The 27,385-nt window shown below is 46.7% G+C and overlaps 1 protein-coding gene across 4 annotated transcripts in view; it reads left to right on the forward strand.

Annotated features, from left to right (window-relative positions):
• CFAP52 (cilia and flagella associated protein 52) overlaps window positions 1–27,385 on the forward strand; it is a 38,457-nt gene that overhangs the window by 1,467 nt on the left and 9,605 nt on the right. For 3 of the 4 annotated variants that reach the window (XM_047757453.1, XM_047757454.1, XM_047757455.1), the window contains exons 2-10: window positions 1,107–1,306; window positions 1,975–2,111; window positions 7,369–7,497; window positions 10,491–10,590; window positions 11,758–11,874; window positions 16,150–16,250; window positions 17,991–18,161; window positions 24,160–24,308; window positions 27,219–27,364. In XM_047757453.1, the coding sequence (XP_047613409.1) occupies window positions 1,107–1,306; window positions 1,975–2,111; window positions 7,369–7,497; window positions 10,491–10,590; window positions 11,758–11,874; window positions 16,150–16,250; window positions 17,991–18,161; window positions 24,160–24,308; window positions 27,219–27,364 (1,250 nt within the window). Of the gene's footprint in view, window positions 1–1,106; window positions 1,307–1,974; window positions 2,112–7,368; window positions 7,498–10,490; window positions 10,591–11,757; window positions 11,875–16,149; window positions 16,251–17,990; window positions 18,162–24,159; window positions 24,309–27,218; window positions 27,365–27,385 lie in introns of those variants that run through there. The other variant, XM_047757456.1, reaches the window with a different exon arrangement.

The raw sequence follows: 27,385 nt of genomic DNA on the forward strand, positions 1-27,385 counted from the left end.
AATTAACTGAATTGTTTTTAACCTTGTTGGTTTTGTGACAATGCATATTCTTTCATCTAGTCAAATATGCATTTCTCTAGAACTGCTACATGCCAAACAGGATGCTATGCACTGAGAATACAGGGATAACTCCAGAGCCATATTTAAGGACGGGAGTTGAGAAAACTGGAAAAGCAGTGAAACGAAAAGAAAAATCAGCCATCATTACATTTCCCAAAGATAAGACTGTTCTATTCTAGGTTTGAGCAGAGTCAAGGAAGGGCTCATTCAAGTAGTCCTTAAAATTAGGCAGGGAGTTCCTGCTGTGGCACAGTGAGTTAAGGATCCGGTATTGCTACAGCTGTGGCATCGTTTGCAGCTGCAGCTCAGATTTGATCCTGGCCTGGGAACTTCTGCATGCCATGGGAGGCCAAAAATTTTAAAAAGCTTTTAAAATCAAAAGTCAGATAAAATTAGGCAGAAGTAAGTGAGTCACGATTGAGGGGTAGAAGTGAATTCATGTTCTCCCTGTGCTTCTCAGGATTACAAAAACTGGACCTGGGTCCAAAGTGAGGTTCCTGGACCAGCATCAGCATCACTTGGGAGCTTGTCAGAAATGTAGAATCTTGGCCCTACCACAGACCTCAAATCAGAATCTGCATTTGAGGGAGTTCCCGTTGTGGCTCAGTGGGTTACAAACCTGACTAGTATCCATGAGGATGCGAGTTCAATCCCTGGCCTCACACAGTGGGTTAGAGGATCTAGCGTTGCCGGGAGCTGTGATCTACATTGCAGATGTGGCTCAGATCTGGTGTTGCTGTGGCTGTGACAAAGGCCAGCAGCTGCAGCTCCGATTTGACCCCTAGCCTGGGAATGTCCATATGCTGCAAGCGTGGCCCAAAAAAAAAAAAAAAAATGGAATCTGCATTTTAACTAGAGCCCCTGGGGGTTTTTATGAACATTAAAGTTTGAGGAGCTTCTATATTAGACCTGCTACCCCCACCCCCTTCCACACACACTTATTTCATTGAACTAAAAGCATTCTCTTTTATGCTCAGTTTAAAAAAAAAAAAAAATCACCAGCCACGTCTGCACCTGACTATGACAATTTTTAATCTTTCCTTCAGGACATGTGCCCACTGGTCTAAAATGCCATCCTGACCAGGAACATCTGATTTACCCTCTGGGTTGCACCGTCCTCATTCAGGCAATAAAAACTCAGGAACAGAATTTCCTACATGGGCACAGCAACAACATCTCCTGTGTGACCATCTCCAAAAGCGGCGTTTACATTGCCTCCGGACAAGTCACATTCATGGGCTTCAAGGTGAATAAACCAAAAAAAAAAAAAATCATTCACTGCGAATTGATTTAGAGGTGCCTCCAAGAAAAACTGCCCCGCTTCTGAATAGCTCTGCGCTGCCCTGTTTATATCCTTCCTCTTCTTCTTTTGTCATCTCTTGAGACTCACTTGCATTCCATCAGGCTGCACCTGAAGGAACCTGGTGGGTTTATACCCGATGTTGCAGCTTGCGACGGGTAATATGCTCAGAAACAAAAGTCCCTTCTCATAACTGTTTCCATTTTGCTGCTGTTCTGTTGGTGAGAGGTACTCTAATTTCTAAAAAAGTGAGGAGTGATTATTTTTCACGCAGAAGGGTAGCTATCTCCTCCGATTCTTTTGTTTTGTTTTGTTTTTGTCTTTCTAGGGGGGCACCCATGGCACATGGAAGTTCCCAGGCTAGGGGTCTAGTCGGAGCTACAGCTGCTGGCCTACACCAGAGCCACGGCCATGCCAGATCTGAGCCGCATCTGTGACCTACACCACAGCTCATGGCAACGCCGGATCCCCAACCCACTGAGCGAGGCCAGGGATTGAACCCGCAACCTCATGGTTCCTAGACGAATTCGTTTCCTGCTATGCCACGACCCGGAACTCCTCCTCTGATTCTCTGAAAGCCTGTCAAGGACCTGACTGTGTATTCTTGCCCCCAGGCAGATATCATTTTGTGGGACTATAAGAAAAGGGAGCTGATGGCTCGGCTGTCGCTTCACAAAGGCAAAATTGAAGCTCTGGCCTTTTCACCAAATGATTTGTACTTGGTATCGCTAGGAGGCCCAGATGATGGAAGGTAATGAATTAAGCATATTTGCTTGTTTTTCCACCAGGCATATTTCCAGTGTTAAGTAGCCTCTCCTTTCTAACAGTCTCTGTTGGCCTGCTTGTATTTGAGGAAAGCAGTTCTCAAGCCCGCCCCTGCACTGGCATCAACTGGGAACTTCAGAAAATTCTAATGGTTGGCTCCACCTTTGGAGAGTTTGATCAGTTGGCTTTGGCTTCAGAAGTTAGAAAGAGGAGTTCCTGTCATGGCACAGCAGAAATGAATCTGACTAGCATCCGTGGGTATGCAGGTTCGATCCCTGGCCTCGCTCAGTGGGTTAAAGATCCAGCGTTACCATGAGCTGTGGCATAGGTCACAGACACGGCTCGGATCCCGCATTGCCATGGCTCTGGTGTAGGCTGGTGGCTACAGCTCCGATTGGACCCCTAGCCTGAGAACCTCCATATGCCACGGGTGTGGCCCTAAAAAGACCAAAAAAAAAAAAAAGTTAGAAAGACCTCCCAGGGGATTCTAAGGGGCAGCTAAAACAAGAACCATTGCTGTAAAAGATGACATCATCCTTGTCATCCTCATAGTCCCCAACAGCTTTTTTTTTTTTTTTCCTTTGACCACTTCCTGTGGGACATGTGTGTGCTGGGCATTTTAACTATCCTTTAAGCCTCATGACAACTCTATGGGGTGGGAGTTCTTGGGGCCACATGACAGATGACAATCTAAGGTTACCAGCAGCTAAGTTGCAGAGCTGGGGGGCTAACCCTGGCAGTGTGACTCCAGAGGTGGCATTTTTTTTGGGGGGGGGGGACTGCCTGTGGCATGCGGAAGTTCCCAGGCCAGGGATCAAATCCACGCCACAGCTGTGACCCAAGTCAGGAGCAGTGATAATGCTAGGTCCTTAACTCCCTGGGCCACCAGGGAACTCCCAGAAGTGGCATTTTTAACTTGCCTTGCCAAGACATGATCTTTGCCCTCAAGAAGCTCACAATCAAGTGTAGTAGGCAGAGGATACATACAAATGAGATTGGGGGGGGGGAGGATTTAAAAGTGTTCTGCTAGGAAGAACATCAGTGCAGTGCGTATCCCTATATAAATGCTAAAGGAAGGTGGATACCCCTATATAAACGCTAGAGAAGAAAAATAATAACAACTGGGGTTTGTGTAGGATTTATTTGTTTGTTTATTTATTTTTGTCTTTGTGCCTTTTCTTAAGCCACTCCCGCGGCATATGGAGGTTCCCAGGCTAGAGGTCGAATCGGAGCTGTAGCCACCAGCCTACGCCAGAGCCACAGCAACGTGGGATCTGAGCCACGTCTGCGACCTACACCACAGCTCACGGCAATGCCGGATCATTAACCCACTGAGCAAGGGCAGGGACCGAACCCGCAACCTCATGGTTCCTAGTCGGATTCGCCAACCACTGCGCCACGACGGGAACTCCCCCCCGCCCCCCGCCCTTTATTTTTTTAGGATTTAATACTTAGGTGCACATCTACAGGTATTTTCTCGTTTGAGCTCCACAAGTTAAATACAATGAAAATATGGGGAATATAGGTCGGCATGTTTTTACATCAACAAGGTTTGTATTATCTGCATGTAATAGGTATATTATTGAGAAATCTCTTTATAGCAAATCCACAAAATCGTCATGAGATTTCCTCCTTTCATAGTCATTCTCTGGCCATGGAAATAGTCCCACTTCCCTGGCCCATCCCCATTTGACAGGTTTTTGTTGTTGTTGTTGTTGTTGTTTTCATAAGAAAGGCATCCAAGAGTTTCCTGGTAGCACAAAAAGTTAAGGATCTGGCGGTGTCACTGCTGCAGGGCGGGTCTGATCCCTGGCCCAGGCACTTCTTTATGCCGCAGGCATGGCCGACAAGAAAGAAATGCATCCACAAATCATCCATTAACAGTCTTAGCTCAACTGAGGGCGGCTGTTCTCAATCCTGGGTGCACCCTGGAATCAGCCGAGGAAATAAGACCACGGATGCCGGGCGCCCGGCCCCAGAGATCCTTCAAGCTCAGCAGTTGGCACCCCCATCCCTACCCCTTGCCAAAAAGTTGCCAAGGCTAGGCCTTGGGGGAGGAAAAATGGCCCCTTAACCAAGATTAATCTGCAACGTCATTCATTTCCTCTGTAATTTTAAGCTTGATTTTTGGCTATCTAAAATTTGTTTGCAGAAAATCAGGGAATGTTGAGACAAACATTCTAAAAGAAAAACAAACTTTGCTCTGCTAGGAAAATGCAATATGCCCATCCCTGAACAGCCACGGTCTGAGGACCACGGGGTCCTGGGGACAGGTTTCGGACAGTCACGGGTCAACCCTGCCGTGTGGAGGGGCCATTCTCCCCAAAGCCCCTGGGGTCTCCACAAAGGGGGAGAAGCAGAAGGGATGCTGGGAACTCGAGTGGACATTCTAAATTTGCATATGCAGGAGTTCCCATCATGGCTCAGTGGTTAACGAACCTGACTGGCATCCATGAGGACGAAGGTTCGATCCCTGGCCTCGCTCAGTAATCCAGCATTGCTGTGAGCTGCTGTGTAGGTAGCAGACACGGCTCGGCTCCCGAGTTGCTACAGCTGTGAGGCTACAGCTCCAATTGGACCCCTTGCCTGGGAACCTCCTTATGCCACGGATGTGGCCCTAAAAAGACCAAAAAAAAAAAAAATGTGCATATGAGTACATATAAAATATTTTGTAACCTATCTATGAATTTTTTGCATGAATGTTGTACTGACAATGTTGTAATACAACCTACTTTGGCTAATTTTATATTAAGAACATCATCTGTATTATTATCTACCTATATGTCTATATATAAAAATATAAAGTACACATATATACACGTATATATCCCTCTCTGCAATGACTGTATGCTATTCAACTGTACGGATATGCTGGGATTTATTTGGCCAAGTATCTATGTTGGTTTCTTGTATTTATTTTTAGATCTTGAACTTATTTTTGAAAAATCAAAGCTATAGCTGCTCACAGTTTATTAAGAAAGTGCGTTGTCCTACTAACACACTAAATGAAGTAACATAAAATAAAATGTGCATATGCTAAATCTTTAAGCAGAAAGATTTAAAATTCATATCCCCTCCACCATACAGAGTTCTACTCTCTGGAGGCACCAGGATTCTTTTTTTTTTTTTTTTTTTTTACAGGCTTATTGAGAGTCACTTCACATACCATAAAATCCATCCATTCAGGATGTACCATAGAGTGGTTTTTAGTGGAGGGTTCGTTGAGTGCGGGTGTGTGTGTGTGTGTGTGTTTTGGCCAGAATACTTCCCCAAGGACATTTTCACAGTTGTATAACTGTCACCACAATCACTTCTGGAACACTTTCCACACCTCAAAGTGAAACCCCGTAGCCATTGGCAGTCACTCCCCATTCCCGCTCCACGGCTGTCCCCCGGCCCCAGGCAACCTTCCGTCTCTATAGACCTGCCTGCTCTGGATGCTTCGCATACGTGGAATCATGCGCTGTGCGGCTTTTGGTGCCTGTTTTCTCATTATATGGATCCGCCGCATTTTTCCTGTCCATGACTTTTAGGTCGCCTCCACTTTTAGGCTAGTATGACAATGCTGTCGTGAACATTCCCGTACTAGATTTGGCCTGGAGGTCCATCTTTATTTCTCTTGGGCATGATGTTTTAATGGTCTTTTTTATTTTGGCTCATCCAGGTTTTACCCCTTTCAAGAGATATGCCTCTCGAATGTTCCACATTAGATGGTATCTATCAACTTCCTACTGAGAAAAATGCCTTTACAGCTCTTGTACTACCCCCTCCCTCCCGGTTCCTGGCGATCTTGGTTATACCTTGATTGCAGACTGCCTGCGATAATACATTCTACTGGTAGAAAATGTGAGAAATGTAGGTGGGCAATTTGTTTGTTTGTTTGTTTATGGGTGGTTTTTTTTTTTTGCTTTGTTTTGTTTTTGTCTTTTTAGGGCTGCACCCGTGGCATGTGGAAGTTCCCAGGCTAGGGGTCGAATCGGAGCTGCAGGTGCTGGCCTACACCATAGCCGCAGCCATGCCAGACCTGAGCTGTGTCTGTGACCTACACCACAGCTCACGGCAACGCTGGATCCTTAACCCACTGAGCGAGGCCAGGGATCGAACCTGCATCCTCACCGATACTAGTCAGATTCCTTACCGCTGAGCCACGACAGGAACTCCGGTCGGCATGTTTTTCCATCCACGAGGTTTGTACCATCCTCATTCTTTTCTCTTGAATACTTTGATTCCAGTGTCTAATGTAACACCCCCCCCCACATACCTTTGCTATATTATTCACCAAACGCTACTCAGTTTAGGGCTAAATTGTTTGAACTCAGAAAGATAGAAATATCTCCCAAAACAGTGCTTCTCAAAGTATGGTCCCCAAATCAGCAGTATCAGCATCACCTGAGACATTTTAGAAAAACTGTTTCTCAGGCTCCACCCCAGACCTACTGAATCTGAAAGTCTGGGAATAGGTCCTAGAACTTTCTGGGCTCGCAAGCCCTCCAGGTGAAGCAGATACATGTTCAAGTTTGAAAACACGCCTTTCTTTCGTCCTTTTCTTGCTTTTAATTAATGAAGTAATTTCTTCTTTTGCCGGAGTACATCCCCAGGGGAAATTTTTTATCAGAGGGCAATGAGGGGGGAGTTCCCGTCGTGGCGCAGTGGTTAACGAATCCGACTAGGAACCATGAGGTTGCGGGTTCGGTCCCTGCCCTTGCTCAGTGGGTTAACGATCCGGCGTTGCTGTGAGCTGTGGTGTAGGTCGCAGACGCGGCTCGGATCCCGCGTTGCTGTGGCTGTGGTGTAGGCCGGTGGCTACAGCTCCGATTCGACCCCTAGCCTGGGAACCTCCATATGCCGCGGGAGCGGCCCAAGAAATAGCAACAACAACAACAACAAAAGACAAAAAAGACCAAAAAAAAAAAAAAAGAAAGAAAGAAAGAGGGCAATGAGGGGTAAAGGTTTATGCCCTGCAGGTCTGAAAAGTCTTTCTTTTAGCCTCAGACTTGATTGATAGGCTCATGGATTTCCAGCCTCATAATTCTTCTCCTTCCAAACTTTTTCAAGGTCTCCCATTTGTCTTTTAACACCCAGGGTGATTGAGGAGACATCTGGAGGGGGGCTGTGTGGTGAGAGTAATTCTTTTGTTCTTTTGTAAGTAACTGCTTTTATTTTTTCCTTCTAGAACCACTAAAAGAGCCGATTCTTATTTTGAAAGCCCGTTTCTGACTCTCTTTGTCCTTTGGTCTGGGCAGTGTGGTGGTGTGGAGCATAGCCAAGACAGAGGCCTTCTGTGGCAGCCCAGCGGCCGGCCTCAACGTGGGCAACGCCACCTCGGTCATCTTCTCCCAATGCCATGATGAGATGTTTGTCACCGCCGGAAAGTAAGCATCTGCAGTCAGGGTTTTCGGAACTCATGAATCACTTGACTGGTCATCCCACTGCAGGGAGACGTGGGTTTTTTCCTGGAAGAAGACCCCCCATCATGATTTTCATGATTTGGGAGTCATTAAAAATTCTTCTGGAGTTCCCATCATGGCTCAGTGGTTCACGAATCTGACTAGCATCCATGAGGACGCAGGTTTGATCCCTGGCCTCGCTTAGGGGGTAAAGGATCTGGCGTTGCCATGAGCTGTGGTGTAGGTCGCAACATGGCTTGGATCCTGTGTTGCTATGGCTGTGGTGTAGGCTGGTGGCTACAGCTCTGATTGGACCCCTAGCCTGGGAACCCCATATACCTTGGGAGCGGCCCTAAAAAGACAAAAAAAAAAAATTCTTTTAGGGAGCTCCCGCCGTGGCGCGTCAGGATCGATGGCATCTTGGAAGTGCTGCGACACAGGTTTGATGCCCCACCCTGACACAGTGGGTTAAGGATCCAGCATTGCTGCGGCTTCAGTTGCAACTGGGGCTAGGATCTGACCCCTGGCCTGGGAACTCCATATAGCACGAGGCAGCCAAAACAAGGAAATAAAAAAAATCCTTTGAGGCGAAAGTCTTTTTAAATACGGTTATTTGAACACATTCCGTGCTTCCTACTGAAAAGGTTCTGCTGATCTGCTAAACCCACTGCAGACTCTGGTCTGTCTGTTACTGATGACACATTGCCCGCCATCCCCGCTCACAGGGTAATTTGCCCGGTTGCACCGATTCGCTTCCTGGTGGATCTTCCCACCTGCTCTTCATTTAGGTCTCACACAATGAGAGTTTGCAAAGGAAGCACTCCAGGAAGTTTCAAGTGTTTGACCGTCAGCCATGCGAGATCCTTTCTGGTAGGGTCGGCTCCAAGCCACAGAGAAGGGGGGCACCAAGCTGAAGGTCTGAACAGAGGCCAGCATCTGACCACCGGAAGAAATCAATTTACAGATCTACCCATCAGAGCCCTGTTGGGAGCGTGACGTGAAAGTTAAACCTGTGTCAAAGCATTTTGTGTCACGTATCAGTTCAAAGGTCAGAGATCCGTGAATGCACAGCCGACGCCTCTGCTGGGTGGCACTCTCCTTTTCAACCCGCCGGTGGTCTCCCGTGAAAGTCGCACATTGTTAGTTACTTTTCCAGCCAGAGGAAAGAATTCCTGCTCCTCCCATCTCTGCTGTTTCCTGTCCCACTACCTGTGACACCAGGAATGCAACCGTTCCATGGCTAATTACGAAGCAGGATTTATTCAGAGACCCTAAAACTAACTGGCTGGCATGAAAACCTACTTGAATTTATGTTTAAAAAAAAAGTGTTTAGGACAATCTTTATTCTCGGTCTGCTTTAATTTCATGTGACACTGGTAATGGAGAAAAAGCTGACAGCTGACATCCTTTTTTTTTTTTTTTTAAGGTCACACCCACGACATATGGAGGTTCCCAGGCTAGGGGTTGAATGGGAGCTATAGCCGCCAGCCTACACCACAGGATCCAAGCTGCATCTGTGACCTACACCACAGCTCGTGGCAACGCCGGATCCTTAACCCACTGAGCGAGGCCAGGGATCGAACCAACAACCTCATGGTTCCTAGTCAGATTCGTTTCTGCTGTGCCACAACGGTAACTCCAAAGCTGGCATTCTTAAGTATGGTACCCATGTACCCTGGGTTCTCCACAATGGCTTCAGTTTCTCGTGTTCCATTGTATTGTCCCCCATCAGACGTGCTGCAGACTCCAGTGTTTCAGCATACAAATGACATCTACCCAAGAGGCCAAGGAAAAGCTGATTGTCTTTAGTTTGGAAAGTACATTCACAATACTGTGGAGCACTATGTGCCTAACGCTGGGGCTTCGAAAAAAAGGAAAATGAAATTGATGAACGTATTTTTATTTTTGAATGTATTTTTAGATTAATTTTTTCTATTTAAGACATTAGCTGAAGTCTTGGTGATGTTTGCCTCGATATTTTTATACAACTATTAATTCAGCGTATAATGATGAAATAGCAACTATGGGCCAAGTCCCAGGTTAGGGGCTGATTTTGTTTAACTCTTAGTTGTTTAGTCTCATTTCTCCTTAAGACCGGACATTCCATAATGATGCCTTCCCTTTAAAAAACTTCCTCATGGAGTTCCCATCGTGGCTCAGCAGGTTAAGGGCCTGACCTTGTCTCTGTGAGGATGCAGGTTCCATCCCCAGCCTCCCTCAGTGGGTTAAGAATCAATGCGGCCCAAGTCAAGCGTGGGGGGGCAGGAGCCGCAGGAATCTGGCGTTGCTGTGGCTGTGGTGTAGACCGCAGTTGCAGGTCCAATTCTGCCCCTAGCCTAGGAACTTCCATATGCAGTGGGTGTGGCCATAAAACAAACAGCACCCCCCCAAACTGCCTCACGACCCCGTACTTTGAATGAAACACACTTGATGAATTCCGGTTTGCTTTGCTTATCTGTTTGTACGTTTGTTTTTGCTCGGGGATGGAGTATTCGCTTCAAAGTGAGACAGCTGGATGTGAATCCTTGCTCCTCTGTGTGGAGGTTCTGCATTTTCTCATTTGGAGCGTGGGCGGTTGTGAGTTTCGAATGGAGTACAATTGGACCTCCGTTTCCCTGGTTCCTCTTCCGCAGATTCAACCAACCATGGGTCATGTACGGGCATTTAGGATCCGCAGGTAGTAGAATCTGCGAGTGCAGAATCGCAGATGCAGAACCAGCGAACACGGAGGAGGACCCCCCCCCACCAGGGCCCCTGAGCATGCGTGGATGCTGGTGTCCGAGGTGGGGCCTGGGACCCATCTCCCTGGACGCTAAGGGACGACTTTATCTTAGGTAGATCACCAGTACACAACAAATCCTCAAACATAGCCAGTTCTCGTCCTTTCAGCTTCTCCTTCAAGGGACTAGAGAAAACAGAGAAGAGGTGGAGTGTGTATCAAATGGGCATCCATTTGATGATGAGTTTCTCTTCCGTAGTGGGACAATTCGAGTGTGGGAACTGGATCTCCCAAACCGAAAGATCTGGCCAACCGAGTGCCAGACAGGACAGATGAAAAGAATAGTCATGAGCATCTCAGTAAGTATTGCTCTAAGTCTTATTTTAGGTAACTGTTAGTACAAGTTCCTCTTAACAGTACTGCCCAAGATAGGTGTGTGTGTGTTTGTGTGTGTGTGTGTGTTATACATGTGTGTACTTACATGCCCCTTGAGTTGGGGGTCGGGAGGTGAGGTCTGGACATAAGGGCCGTTGATGGAGGAGTCACAGGTGAGCAAGTCTCAGTTCAGGAGCTCCTGTGGGAAGCTGTCTAGCCAGCTGGGAAGTGACCTGTGTCTGCCGTCAGACCGCAGAAACCTGCCTGCCCTGGAGGAAGCAGTGTAGCCAGAAGATGCTCAGAGCCCGCAGCACATCCCCGTGGAAATTTTACGCTATTTCTGCACCGCAAAGGAAGTTCCTAACAAGTTTCTCCTTGCTGAAATGCAGTCACCTCCATAAAGAGGAATTATGCATATGGTTTTTGTTTTGTTGTTTGTTTGCTTGCTGGCTTGGTAGGGCCACACCCATGGCATATGAAAGTTCCCATGCTAGGAGTCGAATTGGAGCTATAGCTGCCAGCCTGCACCACAGCCATGGCGACGTGGGATCCAAGCCTCGGCTGCAGCCCATACCACAGCTCACCGCAGCACCAGATACCAACCCACTGAGCAAGGCCAGGGATCAAACCTGCACCCTCCTGGATACTAGTCAGAGTCATTTCCTCTGTGCCACAACAGGCACTCCCTATTCATATGTTTTTAATGTGGATTCAAATATTCAGACATATAGCCCCGTTCTCCATTGACTTGTTCCTCTTGTTTAATGTGGGCTCATTTTTTGCATGTAGACTCTGGGAAGCAGGAGATAAAGCAAATGCACATTCTCTCTGGAGGAGCACTCCTTCATCCTAGGAGCCATTCGAGGGTGACTCATGATGTGTCCGCTAACTGCAGGCGCAGGCTGACCTCCGGTGAAATGCACCGACTGACTGAGTCTAGCATTTCCTCCAGTTCTGAGTATGGCCCTGACTCTGCTCCCCCCTAAAGCTGTTCTTACCCATCTTTGGGTCTCCGGAAACGGAAGTCACCATGGATGCCTTGGCAGGTCTTTGTGGAGTTCAGAGAAAGCTCATCCCATATCTTGTCAGTGGCTCATGGCATCGCTGGGGACAACTAGGTTCTCAGGGTTCCTTTTCTCTCTGATCCCCAGATGGCCGGTGACGATAGCTTTTTCTACCTTGGCACCACAACTGGAGATATTCTAAAGATGAACCCTAGGACCAAGCTGCTGGCAGACACTGGGCCCGCTAAGGGCAAATTCAGCCTGGTGAGTAGCGACCGTGGAAATCTGGTCTGCTCTGCTGTTTTCTAGTGATTTCTTCCCTCCACGAGCAGCACAGGCTTCTGGCAAGAGTCCGGAAAGAAAATGACAAGTCTGGAGTTCCTGTCATGGCTCCGTGGTTAACTAATCTGACTAGGAGCCATGAGGTTGCGGGTTCTTCTATCCCTGGCCTTGCTCTGTGGGTTAAGGATCTGGCATTGCCGTGAACTGTGGTGTAGGTCGCAGATGCGGCTTGGATCCCGAGTTGCTGTGGCTCTGGCGTAGGCCGGCGGCTACAGCTCTGATTCACCCCCTAGCCTGGGAATCTCCGTATGCCACGGGAGCAGCCCTTAGAAAAGGCAAGACAAAAAAGGAAAGAAAGAAAAAGAAAATGACAAGTCTAAAAGGTAACCATTCGTACAAGTTCCTGTTATATTAACAAAGCTGCACCTGAATTTGCAAGGTGTGTCGGCTCGCTCTTTCAAGCCCTCATCGCTTGTTTATCTTTAGGACAGAGGTATTCCTTGGAATTCTCAACTAGGAATTAGTTTTCACATCTTCAAAGCTTAGGGTCTGTGGATTTGTGATTTGCAACAGAAATGGTTCCAGCATTTGGGCAGCCCCATTGCCGTGTGTAAGAGACACAGGTTCTTTGATTTATAAGACTATGTATCATTTTTTTCTAATCTAACAACCAGATCTTAGATTTTTGGCCTCCGCTGACATTTTGAGTCATCAGCAAGACCTTGAAATTGTTTGTTGTTTATATTTGCAGAATCCCTAGCAATTCTGGTTAAAAGTTCAGTGAGAGGCTTTGATATTTAAACCAAATGAAAAGCCTGCCATCAAAGGGTAATTGGACAGAATAAGTCCTGCTATTTCCAGGGCCCCAGAAAGTTCTAAGTGCTGTTTCCACAAAACTTTTGACTCTGAAAGCCTCTACCAGACTCTGCACCTGCCTATCTCCTGTCTGATAACAGAGCAGATGGTTCTGGGAGTTCCTTGGTGATCTAGTGGTTAGGATTCAGCACTTTCACTTCTGCGGGCCCGGCGTTCAGTCTCTGGCCTGGGAACTGAGATCCCACATCAAGCTGCCGCACACAGTTTGAACAGATGGTTCTAATGAAGGTTAGATACTTGTCATAGTCCCAAGCAGCTTTGAAATATTGTACCAGGTTCCTGGGATGATGTCAGAGTTTTCTCGATCATAGTAGCTTTTTTTTTTTTTTTTTTTTTGGTCTTTCTGCCTTTTCTAGGGCCGCTCCCGCAGCATATGGAGGTTCCCAGTCTAATCGGAGCTGTAGCCGCTGGCCTACGCCAGAGCCACAGCAATGTGGGATCCAAGCCGCGTCTGCGACCTATGCCACAGCTCACAGCAACACCGGATCCTTAACCCACTGAGCAACGCCAGGGATCGAACCCGCAACCTCATGGTTCCTAGTCAGATTCGTTAACCATTGCGGCCACAACGGGAACTCCTCGATCATATTAGCATTTAATAGTCAATCTTTTAAGGAAATGCATGAGGATGGGAGAAAGCTATAGCACAGGTAGAGAAGAGTTTAGGAATAACCCCACGGGAGAGCCAGGTGCCCTCCAAATCGGTGTTTTCCAAATTATTTTTTAGGGGAGGGATTCCAATATGTTAAATAGACAAAAGCAAAGCAGGTCAGGTTAAAGAAGGACGAGGCTCAGAGCCCTGCCAGTTCCGACTCCTGGGACACCTCCAAAGGGCCCCATAAAACACAATATGAAAATTCTGATCTGGATATTTTTGCCTCCGTAGCACTTGGAACATAAGTGCCTCTCCAGAAAAGATGCTGAGTCTTCTTAGGGTTCCTCAAACCTTGGACGCTTCAGCTTCCTGGGGATGCTTTAATACCTAATTTGAGTTCGATGGTAAATCCCCTCAGGCAGTGTTTCCGAGATGCCTTTGACACAAGTGGAAAGAAAGTCATTCTTTGGGCATAAAGGGATGGGCAGTATCACCGAAGCCTTTTGGTTTTGAACATCAAGGAACCTCGGGCAGTTACCCGTTTTGAATCGCTCCTGAAATGTTGGCTCTAGTTGTTGTAGGTCAATTATACTTCAATAAAAAAAATAAACAACCCCCCCCCAAACTTAAAACGAACAAAAACGTTTGCTCTGTGGTTAGAAAGATAAAGAACTGGAATGGTTTCAAATGCACCTGTTAGGCATTGAGCCCTGAAACAAAGACGACGACGGCGACGATCGGGAGTCCCCTCCGTGGCTCAGCGGTTCACAAATCTGACTCGCATCCATGAGGACGCAGGCTCGATCCCTGGCCTCGCTCAGTGGGTTAAGGATCCGGCGTTGCCGTGAGCTGTGGTGTCGGCCGCAGACGCGGTTCGGATCCCGCGTTGCTGTGGCTGTGGTGTAGGCCGGGAGCTGCAGCTCACATTCGACCCCTAGCCCAGGGAGTCTCCGTATGCTGCAGGTTCGGCCCAAAAAAGCAAAAAAAAAAAAAAAAAAAGAAGAAAAAAGACCATGATCATCATAATTTTAAAACCATTACCTGCTCAGTAAGTGTCGATGGGGTCAGACATGGAGCGTCGCTCCCTCCGTGAACGATCTCCTTGGATCCTCACCATAATCTGATGAGACCTAAGGACCATTTCATCCTGCTTTACAGATGAGGAAACTGAGGACTGTACCTTTCACATCTCTTGGCCGGCAAGTAGGAGAACTGGTGTTGGGTCCCAGGCAGACTGTGAACTTGAACAATACCTGTAGTTTCAAAAACATTTATTTAAAAATTACATGTATGAGGAGTTCCCGTCATGGCTCAGTGGTTAACGAATCCGACTAGGAACCATGAGGTTGCAGGTTCGATCCCTGGCCTCACTCAGTGGGTTAAGGATCCGGCTTTGCCGTGAGCTGTGGTGTCGGCCGCAGACGCGGCTCAGATCTGGCATTGCTGTGGCTCTGGCGTAGGCCAGTGGCTGCAGCTCTGATTTGACGCCTAGCCTGGGAACCTCCATATGCCAAGGGAGTGGCCCAAGAAATGGCAAAAAAAAAAAAAAAAAAAAGACAAAAAAAAATTACATGTATGAAAACTTTAAAGCTCTGTGGAATTCTTTATCCCCTGCTTCCCCGAGCCCCGAACAGATGCTAAAAATATCTGGTCTTCAGGCTTGTTTCCTTATGGGCCAGACATTCACCCCATGGTCCTGCAGCCGTGCTTTTGGAGTGGGGGTGGGGTGGGGTGCAGGAGAGGGCAGCGTGCGGTGCTGGTTCTGGCTTTCATAGTCTCCAGCTTTGGGTTTCTTTTCTCAAACATCATAGGGTGCCTTTTGAGCCAGAAGAGGTGACATTCAATGTAAAGTAATTTGAGGGGACATTATATTTGTTTTATGATAGTCAAGCTTCATTAAGATACAAACCGATAAAGTCACTAGCTATATTCCTATTGATTGTTTTAAAATAAGATATTGGTCATGCACATTTTAAAATAAAGACTTCCTAGCGGGTGCTATGCAATGGCCATCATTCATCCCCAAACGTTGAAGATGGCCTTACATTGGAATAGGTTTCCTTTTATTGGCAAGTTGATTGCTGCATTTAGTTCAGAAAATATGGTCTCTTTGCAAGATAAGGATGGAGTTCTGATGAAGATACTGGCAATGGAGAAACTGATGTCGCTGTGGCTGGGCTTCTACCTTTTGCTCTAACTGCATGAGTGCGTATAAAGTGTTGATTTTTAATGTATTCAGCATTCACAGGTGGTTTTAAAGGCTCGAGGTTTGGTGAAGCATGTTCGCTTCCTGCAAGACCAGGAGGGCTACTTCCTGGCCCAGGAGCTCAAGGTTGGCACCGACGTCTCTTCGCCAGCCCAGGGGTCCTCACAGGCAGTAGCTTCCTTAGCGTCATCCAAACAACAGGGCCCTGGCCATGCCCTCTGTGTCAGATCAGGCATAGATTCCTAATGATGAAACCATTTGGGCCATTTTCTTTTTTTTTAATTTTTTCTTTTTTGTCTTTTTGCCTTTTCTAGGGCCACTCCTGCGGCACATGGAGGTTCCCAGGCTAGGGGTCTAATCAGAGCCATAGCCACTGGCCTATGCCAGAGCCCCAGCAATGCAGGATCCGAGCTGCGTCTGTGACCTACACCGCAGCTCATGGCAACGCCAGATCCTTAACCCACTGAGCAAGGGCAGGAATTGAACCCGCAACCTCATGGTTCCTAGTTGGATTCGTTAACCACTGAGCCACAGCAGGAACTCCAGTTGGGCCATTTCTTAATGCTCTTTTGTCCCCTAGGGAGTATCGGCAATCAAGTGCCTGAAGACGGGGGGTTTATTGGTGGGCTCTGGAGCCGGATTGCTGGTCTTCTGTAGAAGCCCCAACTACAAACCCATCAAGTAAGTTCCAGACCCCACAGGGTTTGGATTTGGAGAAACCCTCTAGAGGGAAGTTTGCTTAAAGCCAGCAACCAAGTGATATTGGCTAAGTGCTATTTGGTTAATGAAGCTCATTCTGCTATTAAAATGAGTGGTGGGGGAGTTCCCGTCGTGGCACAGTGGTTAAGGAATCCGACTAGGAACCATGAGGTTGCGGGTTCGGTCCCTGCCCTTGCTCAGTGGGTTAATGATCCGGCGTTGCCGTGAGCTGTGGTGTAGGTCGCAGACACGGCTCAGATCCTGCGTTGCTGTGGCTCTGGCGTAGGCCGGCGGCTACAGCTCCGATTAGACCCCCAGCCTGGGAACCTCCATATGCCGCAGGAGTGGCCCAAGAAATAGCAAAAAAAAAAAAAAAAAAAAGACAAAAATAAATAAATAAATAAAATGAGTGGTGGGCATCACAATAGATGGCGGATTTTGGCAATGAAAAGACAGCGGCTTATGTTGAATCAAGTCAGAGCAATGCAGTGTTACCCAGGGGGATACTGCCCTTCTAATAAACACGTAAATTATTATTTAGCCAGTATGCTAGTCAGACAAGAGGAAACTTACCCAACCAATAACCTCAAATTTCAACCTTTCAAAATTGGTTTATTCAAGGACATTTATTATGCAAGTTAATTTTTTTTTCTTTCTTTTTAGGGCTGCACCCGGGGCACATGGAAGTTCCCAGGCTAGGGGTCAAATCAGAGCCGTAGCTGCCAGCCTACACCACAGCCACAGCAACACCAGATTCTTAAGCCACTGAGCAAGGCCCGGCATGGAACCTGCATCCTCAAGGATTCTAGTCAGATTCGTTACCACTGAGCCGTGGCAGGAACTCCTGTTTTTTTTTAATTAATGAAGACATCATAAATACTTCCAGTATCACTACATAATCTTTTTAAAATTATGGTGGTAAAGCATATATACTCCATAACCTTTTAAATATGGCTAGGCACATTCTTTTTGAAGCTGCTTCTCCATAGAGCATTTAAGCATTCCATCACAATTGGGTATTTAGGTTGTTTCCAACTTTTTACTCTTTTAAATAAGGTTATAATAAAACCCTTTGACATAAAGGCTTTTTCCCTCTGATTTTAGGATCATTTCCCAGAAATGGAGTTAATAAAGTGTTGGGGTTTTTTGGATTTTTTTTTTTTTTTGGCTTTTTTGGTTGGGGGAGGCTGCACCTATAGCATATGGAAGCTTCCAGGCTAGGGGTCACATCATAGCTACAGCTGCTGGCCTACACCACAGCCACGGCAACTCAGGATCCGAGCCTCACTTGTGACCTGTACCACATCTCACAACAACACCAGATCCTTTAACCCACTGAGCAGGGCCAGGGATCGAACCCAGGTCCTCATGGATCCTAGTCGAGTTCGTTTCCACTGAGCCACAGTGGGAACCCCTAATAAAGTGTTCAATTGCCAAAGTCGTTTGTGCCCATTTGCTTGCCTGGAATGTTCCCTCTCTCTAAATCGCATGTTATATGACCCATTTCAGACTGACAAGCTCTCCTGACGATTGTAAGCCATGCTGGCCTCTCCCTTTGCTGACCACGGGCACTTGATATTGTAATTCCTGTCTTTCCAGTGTGTCACCTCCTTGAAGGAAGGTCCCAGGTCATATGCCTCATTGTCTTCTCTCTAATGCTTAGTGGTTAATGAATCTTCATTGATTGAGTAAATCTTCTTCCCCTTTTGCTTCTCCTTAAAGGAAAATCCAGTTACAAGGTGGCATCACTTCCATCACACTTCGAGGGGAAGGACACCAGTTCTTCGTAGGAACAGAAGAATCGCACATTTATCGTGTCAGCTTCACAGATTTCAAGGAGACTCTTGTTACAACGTGTCACTTTGAAGCTGTTGAGGACGTTGTCTTTCCTTTGTGAGTAGAAGGGAGTACAAATGGTAAGAATGTGGACATTCTATGTCGTACGCAAGGAAATTTAATTTTATTAATGCATTTTTCACTGCCTATTAACCTAGTCAATCATGATAAACCATAATAGATTATTATTTTTCTCCCCTTAAATTTTCCTCTTGTAGTGAACTGTTTCACTAGATTTTCTATTGGCTTTGCCAAGCAGCTACATTGGTTTTATGATTCAAATTTGGGCCTCTTTAGAATGCTGTCTTTGCTAGGGTGAAAAGACTGGGAACACTTTTTTTCTGTTTTCCCAATGCTGTCTGGAGAAAGGCTTAGTGAGGACTTTTTAAAAATGTCTTTCAAGTCATTCGTTTGCACGTCTTGGGTCTTCCAGAGTTGGCATGCTCGACGGCAGTGGGCATAAGATTGAGTTCTTTTGGATCTAGTTGCTCTCTATCTTGGTAAATCCCTCACTAAACCAGTGGAACAGAAAAACTATCAACCGTTTTAATGTTAAAATGAGCAGTAGTCACGGTTTACCAGTATCTGATTTTGAAACTTGTTTTGTCTTTGGTGAGATTTGTTCTGTGAGGTTGGTCACCGTTCTTGTTCCGAACTTCCTCAGTATTCGGCTTAATTTGCAAAACTTAAAATCAGTGTCATAAAGGTAGCAAGACTCACTTTGAGAACTTGGAGAACTTGGTCTTTAAGATTACAAAATATAGTTTGGGTTCCCTAAGTCTTTGTGATTAGGTTCTTCCAAATATTTCTAACAGTTAAAATGCCTGGTGCCTTTTTATCAGGTGAATCTTTATTTGAAAATTGGGTATTTCCTTTCTCTATCACTTTTCCTCTCTTTTTCTAAGAAGCTTGGTAAACTCAGTGTATAAAATCATTTGGTCCTGGTGCCTTACATAAGGGTAAGTTTTTAACTACCTTTTCAATTTCTTACATAGTTATTAATCTATTCAAGATTTATACCTCTTTTTTTCTTGAAAATAGCTCTATTGATATATAATTTACATATCATGAAGTTCACCCATTAGAGTATACAATTCAATGGTTTTCTTAGTGGCATATTTACAGAGTTACACAACCATCGCCAAAATCTAATTTTAGGATATTTTATATCCCCAAAAGAAACATATCAGCAGTCACCACCCATTCCCTCTTTGGTCCCCCTCTCTGCCCTCTGCTGAGTTGTGGAGGCAGTTGAACTCAGAGGAAAAACATGGAGAGAATGAGTATCATGTACAGGACTTCATGCTTCCTTTTCTTTGCTAATTTAGTCATGATCATGCATTTTGTTTTCAGCTGCTATTACTTGGTATACCAACACATTAATATAGGGAGAAATATGTATGAAACCAATGCAGCTTCTCCAATATTCTGTCATCATTTTCCTGTTTACTGATTACACATGAGCTAATATACATTCTGGAAGTATGCATTTTAGCAAAAGAATCTGTATGCCTTTTTCCAACTCTTTATTTTTAGCCCATTAATAATGCTTAGTCTTTGATAAGTCTTGGTGTTTTCATAAAATTTAACCCATTCATACTTATTACGTTAAAAAAATTTTTTTTTTTTTAGGAAGTTTCTACCGTGGCTCAGCAGTTAACAAAGCCGACTAGCATCCATGAGGACATGGGTTCAATCCCTGGCCTTGCTCGGTGGGTTAAGGACCTGGTGTTGCCATGAGCTGTGGTTGTAGGTGGCAGACATGTCTCAGATCCCACGTTACTGCTACAGCAGCTATAGCTCTGATTCGACCCCTAGCCTGAGAACCTCCATATGCTGCGTGTGAGGCCCTAAAGAGACAAAAAGACAAAAAATTAAAAAAATAAAATTTTTTTTTGCTTGCCTCTTGGCATATGGAGTCTAGGCCAGGGATCTTATCCAAGCCACAGTTGTGACCTATGCCACAGCTGTGGCACTGCTGGATCTTTAACCCACTACACTGGGCTGGGGATCTAACCTGCCTCCCAGTGTCCCAGAGATGCTGTCAGTTCTGTTGTGCCACAATGGGAACTCCGTGCTTGCTACATTTTTAAAGCTTCGCTTTCACAGAATAGTTGTTTCGCTGCTTGTGGAATTCCTGGCTGATGTTTTCTATTCATTCATTAGTTTGAACACATCATTCCTATGCCTTCTGGTTTCCCTTGTTTCTAGTGAGAAGTCAGTCTATAGTCTTATCATTGTTTCCTTCTTTTGTAATGTGCCATTTTTCTCTATTTCTAAGATTTTCACTTTGGTTTTCATCAGTTTGACTATGACACGTCTTGACATGGTTTTGTTTGTGTTTATCCTGCATAGAAATTTTTTAGGATTTTTGGATCTGCAAACTCATGTTTTCCACCAAACTGGAAAATTTTCAGCCATTATTTCTTCAAAAATGTCTCTCTCCTCCTGAGAGTCAAATTACATATGTGTTGAATAATATGAGAGAATAATCTCTGCTAGGGCTTTTGGGCTGTGTTTTTCTCTAATTTTGTTTCCCCACAAATCTGATCCGGCTGATTTCTCTCTCTCTCTTTTTAAATTTTTTAATTATTTATTTATTTATTTCGTCTTTTTGCCATTTCTGGGACCGCTCCCGTGGCATATGGAGGTTCCCAGGCTAGGGGTCGAATCGGAGCTGCAGCCGCCGGTCTACACCACAGCCACAGCCATGCAGGATCCGAGCCATGTGTGTGACCTATACCACAGCTCACGGCAACGCCAGATCCTTAACCCACTGAGCAAGGCCAGGGATCAAACCCGCAACCTCATGGTTCCTAGTCGGATTCGTTAATCACTGAGCCACAACGGGAACTCCGGGCTGGCTGATTTCTCTTTATCCTAAATGTTTCTGGCCTTTTTGATCATATTTCCTGCTTTAACGTATTGTTAAGGAAACAACATGTGTATCTGTATCCACCTCTAGCTTACTCATTCTCTGTCTTTCTCTCTCCACCTCTGTCATCCCTATCTCTATCTTTTTTCACAGGATTTGATTTTATTTTTAACAATGCATGTGATAGGTTTTTAAAATTTATTATTTATTTACTTATTTAAGTCTAATTAATTTAATCCCATGGCATATGGAGGTTCCTGGGCTAGGGGTCTAATTAATTTACTGTTGTGTTAGTTTCAGGAGTACAGCAAAGTGATTCAGTTATACACATATATTTTTGGATTCTTTTCCATTATAAGTTATTTCAGGATGTTGAGTATAATTTCCTGAGCTGTACAGTAGGTCTTTATTGTTTGTCTGTTTTATATATGGTAGTGTGAAGTATAAACTTACTTCACTTAATGTGATAATCTCTAGGTCCATCCATGTCACTGCCAATGACATTATTCATTCCTTTTTACGGCTGAGTAATATTCCATTGTGTATATATAACACATCTTTATCCATTCATCTGTTGATGGACACTTAGGTTGTTTCCGTGTCTTGGCTATTGTGAATATTGCCGTGATGAACACTGGAGTGCAGATATCTTTTCGAATTATGGTTTTCCCTCAATAGATGCCCAGGAGTTAGATTTTAGGTGGGAGGGGATGGCATATACTTAGTGTGCCATCTCAATCCAAGCAACTTGGAACTTAATCTCTCAGATCTTAACCTAAGGACACTTATGGACTAGGCTTAACTCCTGAGGAAGTGGATTGTCCATCAGGGGTAGGGAAAATTTAGAAAGTTTTCTAGGTACCTTTATTCCATAACATTTGATTTTCATGGAAGTCTGTATATGTCCTTAAGAGCTCGTCTTCCCCCAAGGAGGCTCTCATTCACCGAAGGCAGTGTCTGATATAAAACATGTCTTATTTCAAATAAATATTAACACTTTCATGTTGGCTTGATTTGATCTCTCTTGATCAGGACTGTCTGGCAAGAGGCTCCTGCTGTCTTGTTCTAGCACTTGCTGATTGTGAGTGACGGATCCAGCATCATAATTTCATCTCAGCCCGAAAGCTGTATATGTGGAAAAGATCCACTTATTTTTCCATTCATTCCAACATGAGTAGATCTTAAAACAAAGAGAGCGGGATTCTCTTTTTATGAATGTACTTATGCTGATAGATAGGAATTTCTTTTTTCTTCGCTTTGCTTTTTAGAGCCATACCCACGGCACATGGAGGTTTCTGGGCTAGGGGTCTGATTGGAGCTACAGCTGCCAGCCTACACCACAGCCACAGCAATGCAGGATCCTTAACCCACTGAGCGAGGCCAGGGATGGAACCCACATCTTCATGGTGACTAGTTGGGTTTGTTACCACTGAGCCACAATGGGAACTCCTAGATAGGAATTAGAGAAGTTTTGAGGGGGGGTTGTTTGTTTTTCATGGGGTTTTTTTGGTTGTTGTTGTTTTTGCTTTTTAGGGCAACACCCGCAGCACATGGAGGTTTCCAGGCTAGGGGTCTAGTTGGAATTACAGCTGCTGGCCTACACCACAGCCACAGCCATGCCAGATCCAAGCCAAGTCTATGACCTCTAGCACAACCCACAGCAACGCCGGATCCTTAACCCACTGAGCAAGGCCAGGGTTCGAACCCGAAACCTCATGGTTCCTAGTCGGATTTGTTTCCACTGCGCCACGACAGGAACTCCTCGAGAAGTTATTATATCTAAAAAGTATAGTCCCACAGAGACAGTAGTTAGGAATATCTATGTAGAGCAGGTGGTCTTTATTATGCCCTTGAATGACTCTATTTTCTCATCCAAATTGGAATCATCTTTATTTTTGTTTTGACACATTGACATTTTTCATTTTATTTACAATTTGTCCCTTGTTTTTTTCTTGGCCGTGACGTGCAGTGGCTTGATATGAGATCTCCGTTCTTAGACCAGGGATTGAACCCAAGCTACAGCGGTGACAGTACTGAGAGTCCTAACCTCTAGGCCACCAGGGAACTCCCCTATAAGTTGTCCTTTTTTTAAAAAAAAAAAACAACAGACCAGCTACTCTGGGCTTCTCTTCCTCGTCCACAATCTCACATGTTTTCGTAACTAAGCAGAGAAGTGTTTGGGGTTATCTGCAAACGTGAATTCTGGTACCCTTGTCATTTTTTTTTTTTTTTGTCCTTTGTTGTTGTTGTTGTTGTTGTTGCTATTTCTTGGGCCGCTCCCGCGGCATATGGAGGTTCCCAGGCTAGGGGTCTAATCGGAGCTGTAGCCACCGGCCTACACCACAGCCACAGCAACGCGGGATCCGAGCCGTGTCTGCAACCTACACCACAGCTCACGGCAACGCCGGATCCTTAACCCACTGAGCAAGGGCAGGGACCGAACCCACAACCTCATGGTTCCTAGTCGGATTCGTTAACCACTGCGCCACGACGGGAACTCCTCATTTTCTTTTTTGAAACTTTATCGAGGTGGTCTCCTTTACAGGAAAAGGCTTGTTTAGTCTCTTTTAATGTAAATATTCCACAGATGCATGTCATCTCACATGTTACTTGCCATCCTCCAGTCAACCAGACATTGAAAGGTTTGTAAATTGACATTTTCCATTTGAGCAACTGTGTCCCAACCCTTCCTAGGAGAAAAGACTGTGAAAGATTGTCCACAGGTGGTTTGAGGGCATTCGATGGCCTCTTACACAAGAAAGCTGTAAGGCCACTGTGCCGGAGATAATAGGTGTCTAAGAGGCATCCTCCTGGAGTTCCCGTCATGGCTCAGCGTTGACGAACCCAACTGGTATCCCTGAGGATGCAGGTTCAATCCCTGGCCTCGCTCAGTGGGCTAAGGATCCGGCATTGCCGTGGTATAGATCACAGATGCGGCTCGGATCTGGCGTGGCTGTGGCTGTGGTGTAGGCTGGCGGCTACAGCTCCAATTCAGCCCCTGGCCTGGGAACCTCCATATGCCACAAGTGCGGCCCTAAAAAGACAATAAATACGTAAATAAATACAAGGCATCCTTCCCTCCATCCTCGTGAAACCCATTTCAGTGTCAAACATGCATCTCAGAATTGCTGTGTGTCCCTTACGGCTGCCCCTCTCATCCCCTTGGTGGCTTCTTTGCAGCGGCACCGCTGAGCTGTTTGCCACCTGTGCCAAGAAGGACATCCGGGTGTGGCACACGCTCTCCAACAGGGAGCTGCTTCGGATCACGGTGCCCAACATGACCTGCCACGGCATCGACTTCATGCGGGACGGCAAGAGCCTCGTTTCCGGTAACGCCGGCGGCGGTCCAGGGTTTGGCTTCAGGCTCCGGCTGGGGCTTTGGTTCTTATCACTCCCATCCTTCCGGTCTCGACATGGGGATGACCTGGAACAGCCTCCCGGGGTCCACCTGTTTCTCAACGAGTCCTCTTTGGAATTCCCTTCCGGGTGGGATACTGTCGGAGCCAGGAATTCCCGAATGGCAATGCTTCTTCCTCCAGATTGTTGCCTGTAGTATGTTGCTCTCTCGAGAGGAAGGAACTGGAGTGATTCCTTTACAAGATGGATCTGAGGCCTTAGTGAGTACAGGGCACTTATTCGAGAACCCCTTTTGTTGTTTAAGAGATTAAAAACCTGGAGTTCTCGTCGTGGCGCAGCGGAAACGAATCTGATTAGGAGCCATGAGGTGGCAGGTTCGATCCCTGGCCTCACTCAGTGGGTTACGGATCCGGTGTTGCTGTGAGCTGTGGTGTAGGTCACAGACGTGGCTGAGATCTGGCATTGCGTCGGCCGGCAGTTGCAGCTTTGACTGGACCCCTAGCCTGGGAACCTCCATATGCCGAGGGTGCAGCCCTAAAAAGACAAAAAAAACAAAAAAGATTAAAAACCTGACTTGAGGTTGTGTCTCCCAAGGGAATTCACCTTTAATTCAGTTGGTTATATTCCACCAAAACGTTTTAACATAAATTGCAGACGCCATGATCTTCTCCCTCTAAACACTTCAGTACACATTGCTGAAAAGACTTGCCTATGAAATAGCAATTTCCCGGTATTGCCTGAGTTCAAATCCGTATTATGAATTTTCCCAGGGGCCAAAAGCAGACACACTGGTTCACACCCACGGAAGGTCAGGCGGGGCTCGGGGGCAGCTGTTAGGGTGGTGACATCAGGAGCCCACCGCGTCTTCCTCTTTCCCCGGCTCTGTCTTCTGCGTTGGCGTCACCCGCGGGGCCTGTTGTCGCCACAGACTGGCCTCCAGGAGCTCTTGGCTTACGTGACCCTTAGAGCTGACAAACCTGGGCTCGAAAACCTTGGCATCACCGCCGCCTCTTTTCCTCTCCCGTCCCCCCTCCATCTGCCCCAAGGGCCCCCCTTCAGGATCCCGTCTCGAGGCGTCATCTTCTCCCTCATCTCAGCTACCACATCTCTCTCCTAGATGGTTCTAGTAGCTTCCTGCCAGGACTCCATGCCTCTGCCCTTGCCTGTGACCCTGCTCCCCTGATTTGTCCTCAATACAGAAGCCAGAAAATGCTGTAAAGTGTGAGTCAGGTGGTGCCATTTCTAGGGCTCAAAGTTCTTGTCCTTTCTTTTCTTTTCTTTTCTTTTTTTTTTGTCTTTTTTGGGCATATGGAGGTTCCCAGGCGAGGGGTCGAATTGGAGCTGCAGCTCCCGGCCTACACCACAGCCACAGCGATGCCAGATCCGAGCCGCATCTGCGACCCACACCACAGCTCATGGCAATGCCGGATCCTTAACCCACTGAGCAAGGCCAGGGATCGAACCCACATCCTCATGGATCCTTCATTAACCACTGCGGCACGAAGGGAACTCCAGACAGTCTCCGAAATTGCCCACAAGGTCCCAGGTGATCTCCCTCCTCCCCACCCCCACCCTCTTACCTCTGACTCTGCCTCTTGCTGCTCAGCCCCTGGAGCCATACTTGCTTCTTTGCTGTTCCTAAGCCAGCCTTAGGACCTTTGCTCTAGCTGTTCGGTCTGCCTGGAATGTACTTTCCCCGACAGCCCCATGACTCACTTCCTCACCACCTCACATCCTCGGGTCTTTGCCCACATGGGATCTACCTGGAGCATCCTGTTTGAAATTGCTAAGGTCAGGAGGTGAGACTAGAGGTGATGGGAAGCCAGGCAGGCGAAGACCTGGGTGAAGAGCCTAAGAGGACGAGGGAACAGCGAGTGCAAAGGCCCTGAGGTGGGAAATCACTCAGTGTGTTTGAGGGACGGAAAGAGGGCCAGCGTGTCCGAAGCTTAGAGGGTCAGGTTGGGGTCAGGGTCAGGGTCAGGGTTCAAGGAGAACGGTATTAGAGGAAGTTGAAGAGGTCAGGTAGGGAGCAGGGACTGGTTACTGTGGAGAATAAAGGAGATGGATTTTCATTGTAAGAGCAGTGGGAGGGCTTTTTGAAAATTCTTGAAAGAATTAAACTTGAAGCGTCTTGATCAAGGGAGTGCCATGATTTTAAGACGTTCGCCTTGGCCTCTGCATGAAAATTGATTGTAGGAGAGCAAGCATCTGAGCTGAGGGAGGAAGCTAGGCTCATATTCTGGGAGAGAGATGCCGGTGGCCTGGACCAGGGTGGCCCCCGGGGAGGGGTTGAGCCGTAGCCAGGCTCATTATGTTTTTAGCTGATGGGGCTTGTGATGGATTGCAGGTTGGGGTGGGTTGGGCGGCTGCAATGGAGAGGAATCTAGGATGACTCTGAGGTTCCTGGCTTGGGCAGTGCGATGGATGGTGGCAGCTTTTATTGTGTTGGGGAAGAGGGCGCGAGTGGGGGAAGGAGCATCAGGTTTAAAGTGGGGTGAGGGGTGGGAAGCCAGCATGCACTGGGAGATGTTAAGTTCTGCAGCCCAGATGCCATGTCAGCTAATTAGCTGAACGTGCAAGTTTTGAGGCTCATGGAGAGGTGGGAGCTCCAGCTCCCCAACTTATCTCTCCTGGAGTGGGGTGCACCTGGAGGTGGCTCCAGCCAAGGCAAGCCTCTCATGTCCCTCTGCCAGATGTGGCCAGTTTGGAGAACCAGGGAAAAAGGGGACATGATTCCAGGCAGTTGTTGGGGGACCTGCCTCTGCCTCCCGTAACCACCACTGTCCCCCAGTCCTGCCTCTTACTTACGATTTCGGGGTGCCCCCATCGGCAGACAGTGTGAGCACTGATCCCGCACACCTTTTGTCTCCCCTTTATGCCAGCGTGGGATGACGGTAAAATCCGAGCCTTCGCCCCGGAGACCGGCCGGCTGATGTATGTCATTAGCAACGCCCACAGGATCGGAGTGACAGCCATCGCCACCACCAGTGACTGCACCCGGGTCATTAGCGGCGGTGGGGAAGGGGAGGTAATGCTCTCGAAGGCAGAA

This window comes from Phacochoerus africanus, chromosome 14, assembly GCF_016906955.1.
Source record: "Phacochoerus africanus isolate WHEZ1 chromosome 14, ROS_Pafr_v1, whole genome shotgun sequence".
Taxonomy (NCBI): domain Eukaryota; kingdom Metazoa; phylum Chordata; class Mammalia; order Artiodactyla; family Suidae; genus Phacochoerus; species Phacochoerus africanus.